Source organism: Anoplophora glabripennis, unplaced genomic scaffold (assembly GCF_000390285.2).
Source record: "Anoplophora glabripennis isolate ALB-LARVAE unplaced genomic scaffold, Agla_2.0 scaffold5, whole genome shotgun sequence".
Classification (NCBI taxonomy): domain Eukaryota; kingdom Metazoa; phylum Arthropoda; class Insecta; order Coleoptera; family Cerambycidae; genus Anoplophora; species Anoplophora glabripennis.
Window position 1 is genome coordinate 2,188,752 of NW_019416525.1, and position 15,337 is coordinate 2,204,088.

Here is a 15,337-nt window from a genome sequence, read left to right on the forward strand (position 1 = left end):
AATAAAAATACGATTATTGAACTAAACAAAATTTATTTGATCAATTTTTTTTGTAAATACTAATACTGTTTAAAGTACAAAAATTGAAGATAGAAGTTTCTTAAATCTGAAACTAGTACGAGTATTAAATATAACATTAGATATAAAAAAAGTCACATTTTTTTAATAACACATTGAATAGGTCATAATTAATTAAATAAATAATATCAGTTCTGTTACTATAAAAGTATTTTTCAATTTTTTTTTTTTCTTTTGAGCTACCACTTACAAAGTATTTTGTGGTAGACTGATCTCGAATGCAGTGATATGTGGGAATAAGGACAAGGGGACAAGAAAAGACGACCTGAAGAGCTATAACAAATGTTTATTTTAAATGAATGACATGGGCTACAACTATAACGATGAACCACACACTCAGATTAACACACACACTCGACTGAGATCTGAATGTAGAATAATGCACAAAACCCTTGGCCTATCTAACATTCAAAGTTTAGAGAAAAATACTTATGACAAAAAAATATCACCATTTACCCTGTGCAAGTCTCTGTTGTTGTCAAAATGCAAGTGACCAACTGTACTCAAGCGGACAGACTTGCTAGGTACTAGCTGAACATATGGTACAGGTACACAACATGAAAACACAGTGACGGAAACCAATCAGAATCCTCCTAAATACGGAGGGTAGCCAGGCGGATGTGTAGGCGTGGGTTGAGGGTAACTGTAGTATGGATAATTTGGACTGGGTACATGCAGGCCAGGCCCGTAACTTTGAGCATATGGTAACTGGGGATATCCGAGGGGCATTGGTTCATAGTGGCCGCTCCAGGTAGGGGTAGGATACAGAGGATATCCTGAACTTGGAGGATAATTATAAGGAACGGGGCTAGCCCTCGATGAAGATGACATATTGTAATTATTAAACTGGCCGGCATATTGGTCAGGTGCTTCACCAAGTGGTGCTTCTCCTTCGGTTATACTGGGAATTTGATCAACTAAAGATTCGAGCCCTGATAAGCTTTTGGAAGCAATATCTTGTGTCTGTCGGGGGGATGGATACTGAGGCTCTGGTTGATGGGGTGGGTCCATATTGTAAGACTGATAATGATAGTGTGCCTGTTCACTGTTGGTTGAAGGGGCAGGACTGCCTAAACGACATTCTGCTTCTTCGGCCATACTTGTCGGTGGTTCGAAATCTGGCGGACCTATGGGAGATGCTGGCGACCCCAATTGTTCAGAACTTATAGCTGCGCTAATTTCCGAACTGAGATCTGAATGAGTAAAAGGTTGGGAATGGGGTCTAGGGGACTGGCTGTAAGGTGGTCTGGGGGACTGACTGTATGGTGGTCTTGGAGACTGACTGTATTGTGGCCTAGGCGAATTGCTGTACGGTGGCCTAGGCGACTGACTGTATTGTGGTCTCGGAGACTGGTTATATGACTGTGGTTGAGGGGCATATAAATTGCTTGAACTATTGGGAGGTGTGATAGCGGGGCCCATTTGATAAAAATTATTAGGAGACTGTATAGGTGACGGATTGGAATAACACTGAGACATGTTGGTCGATGTATTGTTGTCCGGTTGATTTAAATCCATATTTTCAACTTTAACCTTTTTAGGCCGGCCTCTTTTCTTCTTTGGAAAATCACAGTTATTATTCTGGGTTGCCGGAGGTTTCCTCACAACGGGCTTTGGAGGTGGCTCTTCACCTTCAACCTTAATTTTCTTCGGTCGACCACGCTTTTTTTTACAAGGTATAATAGTACCATCCTCATTTTGAATCACAGCATTACTAATGTCGGTGAGTTCCGGTGAAAACAGATCTGGCTTTGGTTCTGCTTCATAACAAGACTTTACCCTTGGCTCCGAAAATACCATTTCGTTTTCATCAATTTCAGTTATTAAACCGTTTAGGTAGTCTCGAAACTTCTTTAAAGCTGCATAAAATGGTACTTTATCTGCTGCTCGGGGAAGCTGAGCACATCTTGCACTAGAAGATGGCATGACCCACATGTGCTGCAATTAAAAGTCAAGTTGAACAACAGTATAAATAAATCCCCAAACCCAAGTGATTTTATGTCTAAGAAGGAATCCACCTAAAGCGGTGTGCAGAAAAAATCCATAAAAGTTGCGTTATAAAACATTTTAACAATGAGCAAAGAATCAAATTTAACTGCAATCCTCTAGATTTCTCTAATCTCAAATTTGCACCTTAAGATAACATATTGTAATGACAAAGAAGTCATTGAAATACTTACTACTTAAAATTTTTGATATCCAAAATAGAACACAAACTGTGTCAAATAAAATTACAATTATTTAATTTAAAGAATTAACAATTACTCACTGTATTTGTTCCTTCCACTACATCTGGTTGTCGCCCAAATTTGAAATCTTTCTTCCCCGAAAAAACTTCATAAATAAGTTTACCATTAAATACTGCTATTTTAGGTCTAAATTTTCTCAATTTTTCTAACAAAATTTGACTACCTTCCTTAATTTCTTTACGTGTTAAGTCTGCACTACCTTTTGTAGCGCGCTGAACCATATTTGTAAATCCTATTCCTACTTGCAGTAACTTATAGTCTTCGTCAGCAGACATCTGTTGTGGCGTTAATCCTGACAAATACAAACATTTCCAAAAATGGTTCCCAGGTCCTGCATAGTGATGTCCCTTGTAGGCCGCAAATAACCCAGGATTAATCCCAATCTGTAAGCGACATTGCATTTTAGACATATGTCATTGAGTAGAACGAAAATTAGCTTACTATAATAATATCTAAATTTTCAGTAAGATGATCGGGCAAAGTTCGTTTGGAGACCTCCTCTTCAGGCATTCCATTAAATCGATCATGTTTTTTCCGTTCTTTTATAGGCCGTGGAATCCCTCCGTTCATATCTTGATTAAATTCAGGCCTATCAAAATTGAGATTGTTTAGAAATTAAAAAATGCTGTAAACATAAACACAAATAATAGTATTTTCCAAAAAAGGATGAACAAATACTAATACTGTTAAATAATCAATTAAAAAATTAATATCGTTAAAAATTGAATGCACTGAAGATGAATTATGTTATTTTGTAGAGCAAATTCTAATATAATATATATCTACAGGGTGTCCAGAAATTATGAGCAAAACATTTAGAAAATGATTCCACCATGTACTTATTAGTTCCTATAACACTTTTTCGAAATTATTACTATTTTTTAGTATCTGGCTATACCTTTTCGTTCAGTTAAGTGAATTTTTTCAAGTTTGATACACTAATTAAGTACTCACAATAAATCGCATCTACGAAAATAAAATAAAATATTTCTCAAGCTTGCGGTTTCTCAAAAAACTAAATGTGTAGCTATTAAAGATCATTAAAAAATTTGCAAAAAGGTTCTCTTGTTCTAAGTCGATGACATAAACTGTTTTCAAGGAAAAATAGATTTAATGTTTCGTGATAATAATTTTTTACCATGTTTTCCTTTCAAATCCCAATACATTATTAATAATCATTCTTTAATGGATAAATAAAATTTTATGTGAGGTCATTGAACTTTATTTCTTGTTTTACAAAAATATTATAAATTTTCCATGCTGTGGTTAAATTTAATAATTTAAACAACATACAGCAAAGATGATTACGGAGAGGATTTCTAGGGTGACGTATTTTTGTAACAGAATTAATTATGGAAGTTTGTGCCACTTATTTATTATTTTGAATTGTCTTCTTTCTTGCATGTGCAGTTGTTTTTTTGGAAATACCTTTTCTATGTTAGATTATGAAAATGTCTGGTAATGCACTTCTGTTTAGTTGTTCTTATGCGCTCACTTAAATTAAGTTCTTGGTCCAATGTAACTGCGAGGTATTTTGTTGATATTTTCGTATCTGAGCATATTATATGACGAGTTCTTAACAAGTTTAAATCGATGACAAAAAATGATGATGAAATGTTGAAGTTGTGACAATATTTTGTGATCTACATCTCGTTTTCAAATCTCCAAATTTTTATTTTTTATAAATTTCATATTTTTTATAAAATAATGAATGTAATTAAAGAGGACAGAACATAATTTTCTTTTATTTTTATATCTCAGTTTACACTGCAAAAACACAAAATTTTAACCTTTTTGAGGGTCCTTCAAAACATTAAATGTTTTTTTCCAAAATGTTCAACGTTATCGACTTGAAATAAGATCATCTTTTTGAAGGATATTTTAATAGTTTTTACTTAGATTTTTTCAGAAACTACAATTAAAAGATATATTTCTAGTCAATAAAGGTCATTTTAGCCCTTTAGGGTTTTAGAGCTTCGATGATTTTATTGTTCGTAAGTGCAGTTTGTTACCAATAATAGCTGTACCAATTTGAAAAAAATTTGCTCCTCTGAAAAAAAGTTATGGCAAAATATTAATTTTTTGAGGTTATGTAACTCCATTAACCATTAATATAACTATCGAAAAACCATTAGTCTTATGAGTGCAATCACCCCTTAAATTATTTGCTCGTAGTTTCTGTACACTCTATATGTATGGTTTCTTAATTTATTTTCTTTAAATATCAATATGACGATGATCCACAAAAATAAAGCAACCTGTAACACTATATATAGTTTCCAAATATTATGCAATATTTGTATCAATATCAATATAACACAACATGGAATGATGAATGTCCGGAAGAATACTTATATATCACTTTTTATAAATTTGTAAACTACACTCATTAGAGGTCTAACTTAACTCGTAAACACGATTCTACAATGTGACTTATCAATGATTTTTATCTCTAACTGGAAAACGCGACAGCAGTACTTTTTGATTAATAAATAACTGTACAAAATAAATGTACAATCTATTTTACAACATAACTTTTTTTATAATAAAACTAAATCGTAATATATCAATTGGTCTTTTAACTTATAACTAAAATATAAATATATAACTTGTGACATTTATAAACAAAAGTGTAGTAGAGGATAGTGTTTCAACCGAAAGGTTCGGTTAAAGAACGTAAATGACAGGTACTACGCTATTGAAACTGCCTGAAGTTCTACAAGCATTAAAAACACAATGGTTCTTAATGTCGAATGAAATGAAAACTTTTTATGTGAGATATATCAATGTACAAAATAGGAAATGCTAAGTACTCACTGTTCAGGTTTAATTTTCTTTTTTCTCCCCCGTTTTTTAGGGCCGGGCATAAGTTGATTATTGATTGGGGGCATCGGATGCATAAGATGTGGGGGCCCTGGGGCCGCAGGAAGCATAGGAATTGGATCATCGTCAATAAAACTGTAGGGATCTTCCAATTTTTCACACTTCACTTCATGGTTATGTGTAACACTGGCAGTGTTTAAGAGCATATCCGCACTAGTTTCATAACCGTCATCATGGGGTTCCAGTTTCATATTTCTAAAGAAGAAAGATTTAGTTGTAAAACACACATGACACGATTCAAACAGGTACAACACTTGGAACTTACATATATTTGAGGGCGTGTTTCAAAACTATAGTGAAAACATCATGCAGGATGGATTCAAGGCCTGAAGGGATGTTCTATTATGTGCTCTTTTTAGAAATTAGGCAACACGTAAACACTGAAGGCAAACTGGTGTTGTGTAAACATATTACAGTGGTCACCAAACAGTTAAACTACTGTCTAAAGTAAAATGAAAATAGTTACAAGGCTGCAAAATATATCGAGCGTAAATAAATCGTTACCTAAAAAATATACTAGGCTCAAAAAAACTATTCCGTCAAGTGGAAGTATATAGAATTTCGAAATTATGATAAGACGAGTAAATATTTTGAAATAGACGATAAGCAATGACTAGACGATCAGGTGTAGAAATAATCGTTCGCGATATAAGTAAATAAAAATGTTTACATGCGGCGCGTGCGGGGAAATAAGCCAAGCGTACAGGGTCGCGGAGAACTACTTACAGCTTGTACTTATTTGAGAAGGTCACCGGGTGGTTGTAGGATTCATAGGACAATGGTCCAGGGCCGAGGCTGGAGACACCTGAATCCTGGCCACCTCCGCCGCCGCCCGTTTCCATTGTCGCTCCCAGTAACGTGGAGGACTCGCGAAAAAGAGTTGCCACCTGCATCGGAGATTTTACGAGCTCTCGCTCGTTATCAATTTTTAAAACTACACGCACATTACGTTTAGGTACCGCACTAGCTTTGTAAAAACCCAACAACAACCTCACCCTTTAAAAATAGTCCTATCTCTGTGATTGGTTCAACGAACGTTTTGAAAAATCAATAGAATGTTATCGGCCTGTATTTTTGTGGAACTTTGCTCTAGAGCTCATTGTCGATGTCTCCACCGGCGTCGCTTACTTCGACGCCCGACGTCGGTTTTTCAACAGCGCATTCTATGAAAAATTTAGTTCAACCAAAAAAAAATCTAATGACACACTTTCATAACTTTTCACAGAGACCTTATAACGGAACAAAATATAATTGAACTACTTACCTATAGATGGCGCAACTTTGATTATAAATTTTCCGGACGTTTGCCCTACTGCACATGTATGTTTCTTTTCGAAATATACAGTGTGTTTCGAAAATAAAAGGTCATCCTGAAATTGTAGAAGCCATTGTCAGAAGCTTATTAAAGAAATTACAGATTGATAAATGTGCACTTGTGCAGTGCCAAAAACACATTTTAATGAACGAGTCCAAAATGGTTAAGATTCAAATATCAAAAATAAATTAATTACAGGTCTTTAGCCTAAGGATTGCAATAATCTCTTTATAGAAAAAAATTCTTTATTTTAAAAATACATATATCAAACCACGATTGACGAAAAAATTGTCAGTCTGCATTGTTTTTTCTAATGTTTATAAGAAATTTCTTCCTTAAAATGACTCCTCATTTCTAGATTCAGTTTGACGTCATATTTTAGAAGCACGTTATATACCATTCATTCGATTAAACACTATTTTGTGAATAAAATTACTGCTAGAATAGTTCAATTGCATTTTTCTAAACAAAACGCCTTAAATAAAATTTCGTTTGGTCTGTGTTAATAGAACGTCGTTTTAATTACCAATATTTTGTTATTGAAACAATGTTATTTTGTATAAATTTATTTATAATAAAACTTTATTACAAGGCAGTAAATAAATAATATATTTTTTTTCTGAAAATATATTTAGTAAATACAATTACTATTTTAACATATCACCACTTAATATATTCTCACTGTTACCTGGGTTTTCTTTTAAATTCTAATGTATCTAAATGGTGGTATATTAAAAAACTCCAACATAATAAATACTTTCAATTAACGCACATAAAATAATATTTTATTCATTAAACATCTATACATATATAATTCGACATACAGTACAGTACAAAAATACATTTATTTTTTATGAAGCTAGATATACTTATATAGGTATGCCAATAGTACAAGAATCATTATTTCATTTAATAGAAATATTAACGTAATAGAAAGATATGGAACACTGTTACTTGCCATAAAAAACATATCTAAATTCAATCACACTATTTAGAGTATGTGCAATAATAAAATATGAAAAAAGCAGCTTGGAAAAGTACCACTATATTGAAATATTTAAGGATGGTTAGTTAAGACGGAAATCACTTGGAAGAAATTATGCAATATACAAAGACTTATGGTGAGTTTATATGTTAAATATAACTGTTCATGACAATATTTTATAGCCAATCAGTTCTAGACGTTTACAACTCAATTTTGATGTGTGCATTTAGTAACGGGTGAGGTAGTGAAGCGCCATGGAACGTACATATCTTTGATTACACGTCATCAACAACCACAACAATCTAATATTGATTTTCTTTTGCATCCAACGTCATTCCGTGCACATATATTTGTAAAGATGAATATTGTAGAATGATATAGGTAGAAAATATGTACACTTTTAATTGGTTAGTTCTTAATCTATATTCAGTTATTTACAATTTTTATTTTCTCAAATAACATTAGTTACAAACACTAATGTTGATGATGTTGAAAAGTAATTACACATTTTTACAAAAGCCGAAGTAACACTTCACCAATGTCACTAGAAAAGTCACCTAAGATAAAATCAAAAAAATATATTGACCCACTATTCTTAAACAATAAACTCAGCATTAGTCATGAATCTTATACATGTATATTCAAACGTTTTTACTACCATATGAGGTGTCTTTTGTATATTCACAAGAAAAATTTGGAAGTTGTTACATCTGAATTTTTCTAAATTCACATATTTGGAAATTTAGACAATTAAGACGAAACAAATATTTTTATTACAGGAAAAATGTCAGTCATTTGAAGAATATAAACACTTAAATTACAAAAAATATATATACTGTCAAACTTCTGTAATTCAAACCATTATAATTAGAAATATTTCAATTCTTTCAAATTTGTTTTATTCTACATGTATTTTTCTATACCACGTTGGCCACATCTCGACTATAAAGCCTGCTACAATGAGAAAGGATGAAATTTATAAAGCAAATCAGTATGGTAAACAAAGAAAGTTATGTATTGCGTTGCTACCGAATGTCCCGAGAAACAGGCTCTGCCCAAACAATGTCAGATGTTTATTTCTTTCTGAACTATAATCCGGGGATAAACAAATGAGTATTTATTCTAACATGAAAGCAAGTTCTAATAATATTTCTAACTCGATTGCCTCCGAATTAGAGAATGTTATCTTTAACACAAATACTCGTTGGCCGATTTAGTCGGTTTGAGTTACAGAAATTCAACTGTACGAGGAAGTATATACAATCTCAATTTGATAAATTTTTTATATAAACGCTTATAAATTTTATATATTAAACTTACATATGTACACATTATATAAAATTATATCAAAAATTTAATTTTTTGCTTTAAAACTAGTATTTCTGCCAAACAGGTTCTGTTTGTATGAAACTTAAGCTTATTTCAACTATTATATTGAGGACACATTTATAAAATGTTGATAAAAGATGGTTTTCCAGAAATGATAGAGGAATATAAAGTGTCCAAATGATGGGTATTTAAGAAGCAACATTTTTGTTATTCAAAACAAACATGTGTATACAGTTTCATGATAGTAACATGACAACATGATTGAAAAACCATATTTTGTCTATGAAAAGTGACAAATTTTTTGAGAATGTAGAGTTAAATTTATATATGCAGGGTGATTCACAACTTATCCAAAAAAACTTGGGATAGATGTGCTATGAGAAATAGTCAATATTGTAAAAAAAATTTTGTAAAATCCTTATAATTTGTGAGAAAAAAATTATTGAAGTTAATATTTTCAACCTTTACATTGCTGGGCTACTATAGCGTCATTCGCCCACGTGGTCCCAAGCGATTCCGAATACTGGAATCCGATTTTAGTATTATCGTGTTGCGATAGTGGTTACATAGTTTTTCAAGTGTTATGGTGAAGCAAGACAACATTTGTTAGTCTGTAGAAACTGGGTAAGATGGGCCCAAATGTGTTTACACGTCGGTGGACCAAATTTTGAACAGTTGTAACATCACGTATGTCAAATTAATTTTATTAATTAATAATAACAATAGCAGCAAAATCAGTTGAATTTGCTGATATAAAAGTATATTTATTTCTTTCCTTGGGAAAGAAATTCGTTCAATTTTCGTCTCTTCATATTTTATTCGCTTTGCCGCCGCGCCGGTTGCCGACTGCATGCTTTGCCTTGCATAAGGTCAGGTTTTACAGTGGACCAGTTTCCAGTGCTATGCAGAAGTGTTTTTTAAATCATTTTCGAATTGCCCGTTTTGATTTTTTTTACAAAATTGTATTTGTAAGAGTCCCTTGTACATTAAAAAATTTTTTTTTGGGTAAGTTCCGAATCACTCAGTCACCCAGTACATATGTATTTTCCAGTTTTGGACAATTTAATGATTTTGTTTGGACAACTTTTCACTGAAAGGCTAAAACTATTACTTTTAACATAATTTTGTTGTTACAAATGGCATTATAATGGATTTAAAAATGTAAACTTAAAATCATTAAAAATAAAATTCCTTTCAATCAATTATCCATTAAAATATTGGTATACTAAAGGGCATGAAGCTAACATTTGATGATAAGATGTTTGTTAAATAAGAAAAAATTAAAAAATGTTTGTTAAATAAGAAAAAATTAAAAAATTAGCTTGTAAAAATTAGAGTAGAAAAAAATAAAAGTAAATAATTAATATAATAATGAAAAATTGTGTCTTCATTTGCGAGTTAGACCATAATTCCTTATCTAATGTTGTATTTACAATTATGGAATACCAAAAAATTAAAATAAATATGATAAAATGATAAAATTATAAATTAAAATTTTCAAGAAATTTATCACAGTAGTTTAAATAATATTGTAAGAAAAAATTTCTAATACAAATTGGTGGCAATATTTAGCAAAATATAAGTCACTGCAATTATATTAAATAAATTAAATCAAATTGTATGTCACTTTACATCCCTGTAATATATTAAATACTAAATATTTGTACTAAATTATAATTTCAGTAGTAGCAATTAATTTTAAGAAATTACATAATACACGAGTCTATGCAGAAAGTTAATTACTGCACTAGAATTCCCAAGAATGTTTGTGTTATATGAAATTCTATGTTCACAATATTCATAATATTCGTAAATGTTCTGTTTGTTATGTATTCGTAATATTCACCCACACACTATCAATTTCCAAATAAAATACACTGCAAATCTGGATCAATAAAAAGAGCCGCGTAGAGTGCTGCATAAAATCTTCACTTCTTACCTTGACTTATTAGTATTTTGTAATCTAGTCAACTTGCTTATTTTTATATAACCAGTAGCTGTATAATAGAGATCAAGTATCTGGAGGCGGTTTACCATTCCCTCCACACTGAACATTGGGAGATGAACTACGATCTCTACTATCCTGATCTTCCAGAAATCTATCCATAAAGTCGGTCAGGCCGGGATGTAAAGCATACTTCTTTTTTTCCAATCTTGCCTTATTTGCAAAAATATCGTGTCGCTCCGATTTTTTCCATAAGTAATAGAATTGAACTAATTCTCCCACTGATCTCGTCCGAACCTAAAACAACGTAATCTAGGCTTTATTTTCATTTGTCATGTTCTTACCTTATTCTGTTGAATGAGGTGGAAATTTTTTCCAAAGCAACGTACACCAGACTCAAAATTCCTACATTCCTCCTCAGACCAAAGGGACTCATTCATCGTTTCTGTGGCGTTAGTAGGAATCGTCATTCTTAATCGACGTAAAGCTTCATCTACATTATGTCCACATTGCTGGAGCAGATATAAGGCCTGTTCATCATCTCGAAGTTGAGTTCCCATCGGAATGGGGGGCTTGGTGATGGCAGAAGCTTTCTTCAAAAAATCTTCAACTGTTTCACCGCAGATTTCTAATGGATCCCATAGAAGTTTGTCTTCATTTTCATATGGAAGAGCATCATCATAATGACATAAACCTTCAGGAATCTGTGCTTGGTAATCACTACCAACCATAATCGTCTATAAAAAAAAAAATACACTCTAAAGAATGAAGGACCATGCACACAGTTAATGGAAATCGGCAACCTGTCAGATTGTCTGAAAATGAGATCTGTTAAGTTTGAGATGTCCTGATCAAGGCTCAAGATCCAAAAATGAATACTCATCGAGATAAGCGATATTGAAAGTAAGCGAGTCCCATAATCCCAAATATAAAATATTTCATTTTCGGACAATTTGACGGGTTGCCGATTTCCATTAATTGTGTGCGTGGTCCTTTCTTCATTAAATTTGTAATTATGATGACTAGTGCAGCTACTTTAAGTTATTACAAGTGAGCTTATTTTACTAATTATTAATTTATTAAATAAATTTAAATGTTTAAAATGGTGATTTTCAAACCTGTCATAGCATGGAATATTTTATAAAGTTAGGTGTCACAAAAAAGAGAATGTATGATAAATTTAACGCATGGATGATAATCAAAAAATAACCTTATTAACCTTTCGCCACTCGTCTTCATCTGGACTGTAGTCATAATCTTCCTCCTCTTCTTCACTAACTCTAGAGACAGCTACAGGATCATATTAATTATTTATTAAAACAAGTATATTTAAAGGACTTAAATGTAATGAGGTGTATTTAATGAAACTTACAACGTAATAATCGGGAGGCATCTTGGTCATTATCAGGGATTGGTTCATATAGTACCCTCAACTTGGAAGGTTGTTCTGGCGGTGAAGGTTCGCTTTCTTGTTCTTCCATTGGTTCCGACATTTCTGGACTTTCTTCTTCGTCGTCTTCTTCTTCTTCTGGACTTTCGTTTTCTTGATTTTCTCCTCGATAACCATACAAAGCTAGAAGCTCTTCCAGGGGCATGTTACTTTCCTAATAAAAAGGCTGTGTTTTAGTAAATAGATTAAGGTATGCATTTCAATGTAGACTAAATAAAAATTATATAATTAGTACAACTAACATGACCCCTTAGTTAATATTGTATTCTACAAGCATATATTAATTTTACGATACTACTTATTTAAGGAAGGAAGGATAAGGAACATCTGTAAATATTCTTCGTAAACTAACAATTTCTCTACGGATTAAATAATACGTGTTCATATTTAATATTTAAAAAAATACATTCACTTGGAAATTTCGTGTGTAAGACTTAATTTGTATGCTACACTTAAAACCTTTTTAAAGCCATTGACAAATATCAATTCTGTTTACATATCAATCACAGAACTCACATGAAAGTAATTAAAAAAAATGGTGAAAAATTTTAATTAGGTATAATATAGATTATTGAAAAGATTTGGTGATACACATTTAACAGCATGGAGTGGACGTTAATGTTACCATTAGTTCATCAAGGCATATAGAAGTTAATGCCAAATAAAATGTTATGTGTCATTATTAGTACCATTCAAAATGCCAATTATATTTACACTTTTCTTCGCACACAGAAATTAAAGTATATTAATGTTTAGGGAGTACAGTACATTCCGCATATTCTAATTTACAACGAAAATATAAAATGACTCACCATTTTTAGTGCTACAAAACAATTATGAATTAAATATATGACTTTCTTTTTTTATCTTACATATAATTTAGTAGGTACCTGAAGTATAGAAGTACGCAGATACAAAATTTCAATGCATGGCAACTGATAAGAAAATATTTAACAAATGCACAGATATATTCTACTCATAATCGGCACCTCCTAAATTATAAGAAACCTACCATTACTGCTATAATTAATAGATGTAATGATGCAACGCTGTATACAAATGACTGGAAAGGCAGTATGATCAATTCTAGTATTACTTACTTTAAGATGAGTTTTAGAATAATTAAAAAAGTTCTATATACCTTTTGTAAACTTGTTAGTTCTGCATTTGGATCTTGCGACTCTCCTGCTGCTAGGGCTTCTTCCTCTTCAAGTGTTCGCTCGTCATCAAAATCATTCACTAGCATATCAACCGAAGGGTCAAATAGTTTATCTTTAGTTGATGAATCGTTGTCTTTTCCATCTTTTTGATGTGAAACAACTTCTTCCATGTTACTACTTTGCATTCATAACTGTCAGTAACACCTTCTGCCCTTGAAAATTAACTATAGTAAAATAAATTCATTCATTGGCAATTGTTTTTCTGCACAAAAACTGTTTCCTTTAGATGACGTTAGTTGTCTATAGAATTATTTTATTCACTATAAGATCAAATCTGATTTTAATGAACTTTATACACCAAAGTGAGGTTATAAACATGGCAAAATAGGACCGACGTAAATAAGGCTTATTTACAAATCACACTACAGATAAAGCCATCACAAATGTTACTGAACGTATTTATAATATGTTTATTCTTGTTTTAATGTACTGTTTTTTAATTAAAAATATTCTGTCTTCAACTATATATTTTTTAGAAGACAAGACAAAACACCACATAAAACACTATAATACAAGTAATTACTATAGAACACAAATCACAGATGTTAAATTACAGTCCACAGAACCACAATGATAATAGCAGTGTTTTATGTACCTGTCATCTCAGTTAATACCAGCCTTATCTATGATACCAGCTATTCGGAAAGCTCATTGGTCAATTAGGTAGAAATTAACAAAAGCGCGTTGAAGTACAGTATAAAATTATCAACAATTCTAATAGATTAATTAATAGGAAAATTGTAATAAAATATTAGACAATTTCCTAAAATCATTGTGAAAAACTTCGAGAATATATTAGTAGTATATGCTCGAAGGTGAAAAATAGTAGACCGTGGTATGTTTTGTTCGCCAAAAATCGCTTATTTGAAATAAACATGACAAGCAATTCAACCAACCAAAAATTCAAAAGAAAAAATAATACTATATCATAGAAAATATAGTACTAACGTAGAATGAAATCTAACATTTGAATCATGGAGACTAGATAAGGAGCACGAACTCATACGGAAAAATTGACAAAATTTGTCCAAGAAATGGCAGAAGTTGGGGTGGCGCTAGTGTTCCATATGACCCAAATGAATGTAGCTTCATAAATACGAGTGAAGTAAGCAAATAACCAATTTTATTTTATTTATATCGAGTTTAGTAGATATATTGGGGAGCGGGGAGGTATACTAAACCTAAAAACTAGAAGTCAAGTCAATAATTATTACAATTTGTTTTTATAAATGGTAAATAGAAAGTTTCGAAAATAATTTAAATATGGTAATAGTATGTGAAGTGAATGACTGTCAACAGATTTAAAATAAAACAGTACGTTTGTGATTTGCATTTTCAATCTAATGATGTCCAGCTGTTCTATATTACAACTTGACCGAATAGTGGGTTAATATTATGGCAAAAGGTCGAATAATTCGGAAGTTGGAAGCAGCTTCTTTGATTCTTAATACGGTAGAGAAATTTTTAAATAGAAAGATTTCATAAGTGAAAATATTGTATAATTGAATGATGCATTGTTTCTTTATATATTTTGCAGCAGCATCAACAGCAAGAGCATCCGCTACACCAGCAACAACAGGTGCAGCAGCTACAACAAGAGCAACAGTTACAACAACAACAACAAGAACAGCAAGTGAATCAAGAGCAATTAAGTTACGATGAGATTATACTAGAAAGTGAGCATCCTGTCCTGTATAATCTAATAAAAGAAAAGTTCTGTTGACGTGTGATGAGGTCTCGACAAAGCAACTATGAATATGTTCACATAATATTGACAATAGCAACAAAGTATACTTTATTTATTTCTACATATTCTTGTAATTTATATTACGTGCATAAATAATTAAATTCGTATCTTTCATATAATTCTTGCTGGTGACATC

General features: G+C 31.9%; 2 protein-coding genes across 4 annotated transcripts; both read right to left on the minus strand.

Annotated features, from left to right (window-relative positions):
* Positions 1 to 344: 344 nt before the first annotated feature.
* LOC108906831 (extensin) lies at positions 345 to 6,246 on the minus strand. Of its 3 annotated transcripts, none has more exons than XM_018710241.2 (5): positions 5,937 to 6,246; positions 5,145 to 5,405; positions 2,769 to 2,916; positions 2,348 to 2,710; positions 345 to 2,016 (listed from the first exon to the last, which is right to left on the minus strand). In XM_018710241.2, the coding sequence occupies exons 1-5, from the start codon at positions 6,101 to 6,103 to the stop codon at positions 661 to 663; spliced, it is 2,295 nt and encodes a 764-aa protein (XP_018565757.1). In that variant the 5' UTR covers positions 6,104 to 6,246; the 3' UTR covers positions 345 to 660. The 3 variants fall into 3 exon arrangements, with proteins under 3 accessions (XP_018565757.1, XP_018565758.1, XP_018565759.1); XM_018710242.2 differs by lacking the exon at positions 5,937 to 6,246 and adding an exon at positions 5,476 to 5,671; XM_018710243.1 differs by lacking the exons at positions 5,145 to 5,405; positions 5,937 to 6,246 and adding an exon at positions 4,586 to 4,683.
* A 3,924-nt stretch (positions 6,247 to 10,170) lies between these two features.
* LOC108906785 (mesoderm induction early response protein 1) lies at positions 10,171 to 13,950 on the minus strand. The gene is made up of 5 exons (XM_018710145.1): positions 13,376 to 13,950; positions 12,157 to 12,388; positions 12,004 to 12,074; positions 11,129 to 11,521; positions 10,171 to 11,081 (listed from the first exon to the last, which is right to left on the minus strand). Exons 1-5 carry the CDS (start codon positions 13,577 to 13,579, stop codon positions 10,851 to 10,853), a joined length of 1,131 nt encoding a protein of 376 aa, XP_018565661.1. The 5' UTR covers positions 13,580 to 13,950; the 3' UTR covers positions 10,171 to 10,850.
* Between the last annotated feature and the right edge of the window lie 1,387 nt (positions 13,951 to 15,337).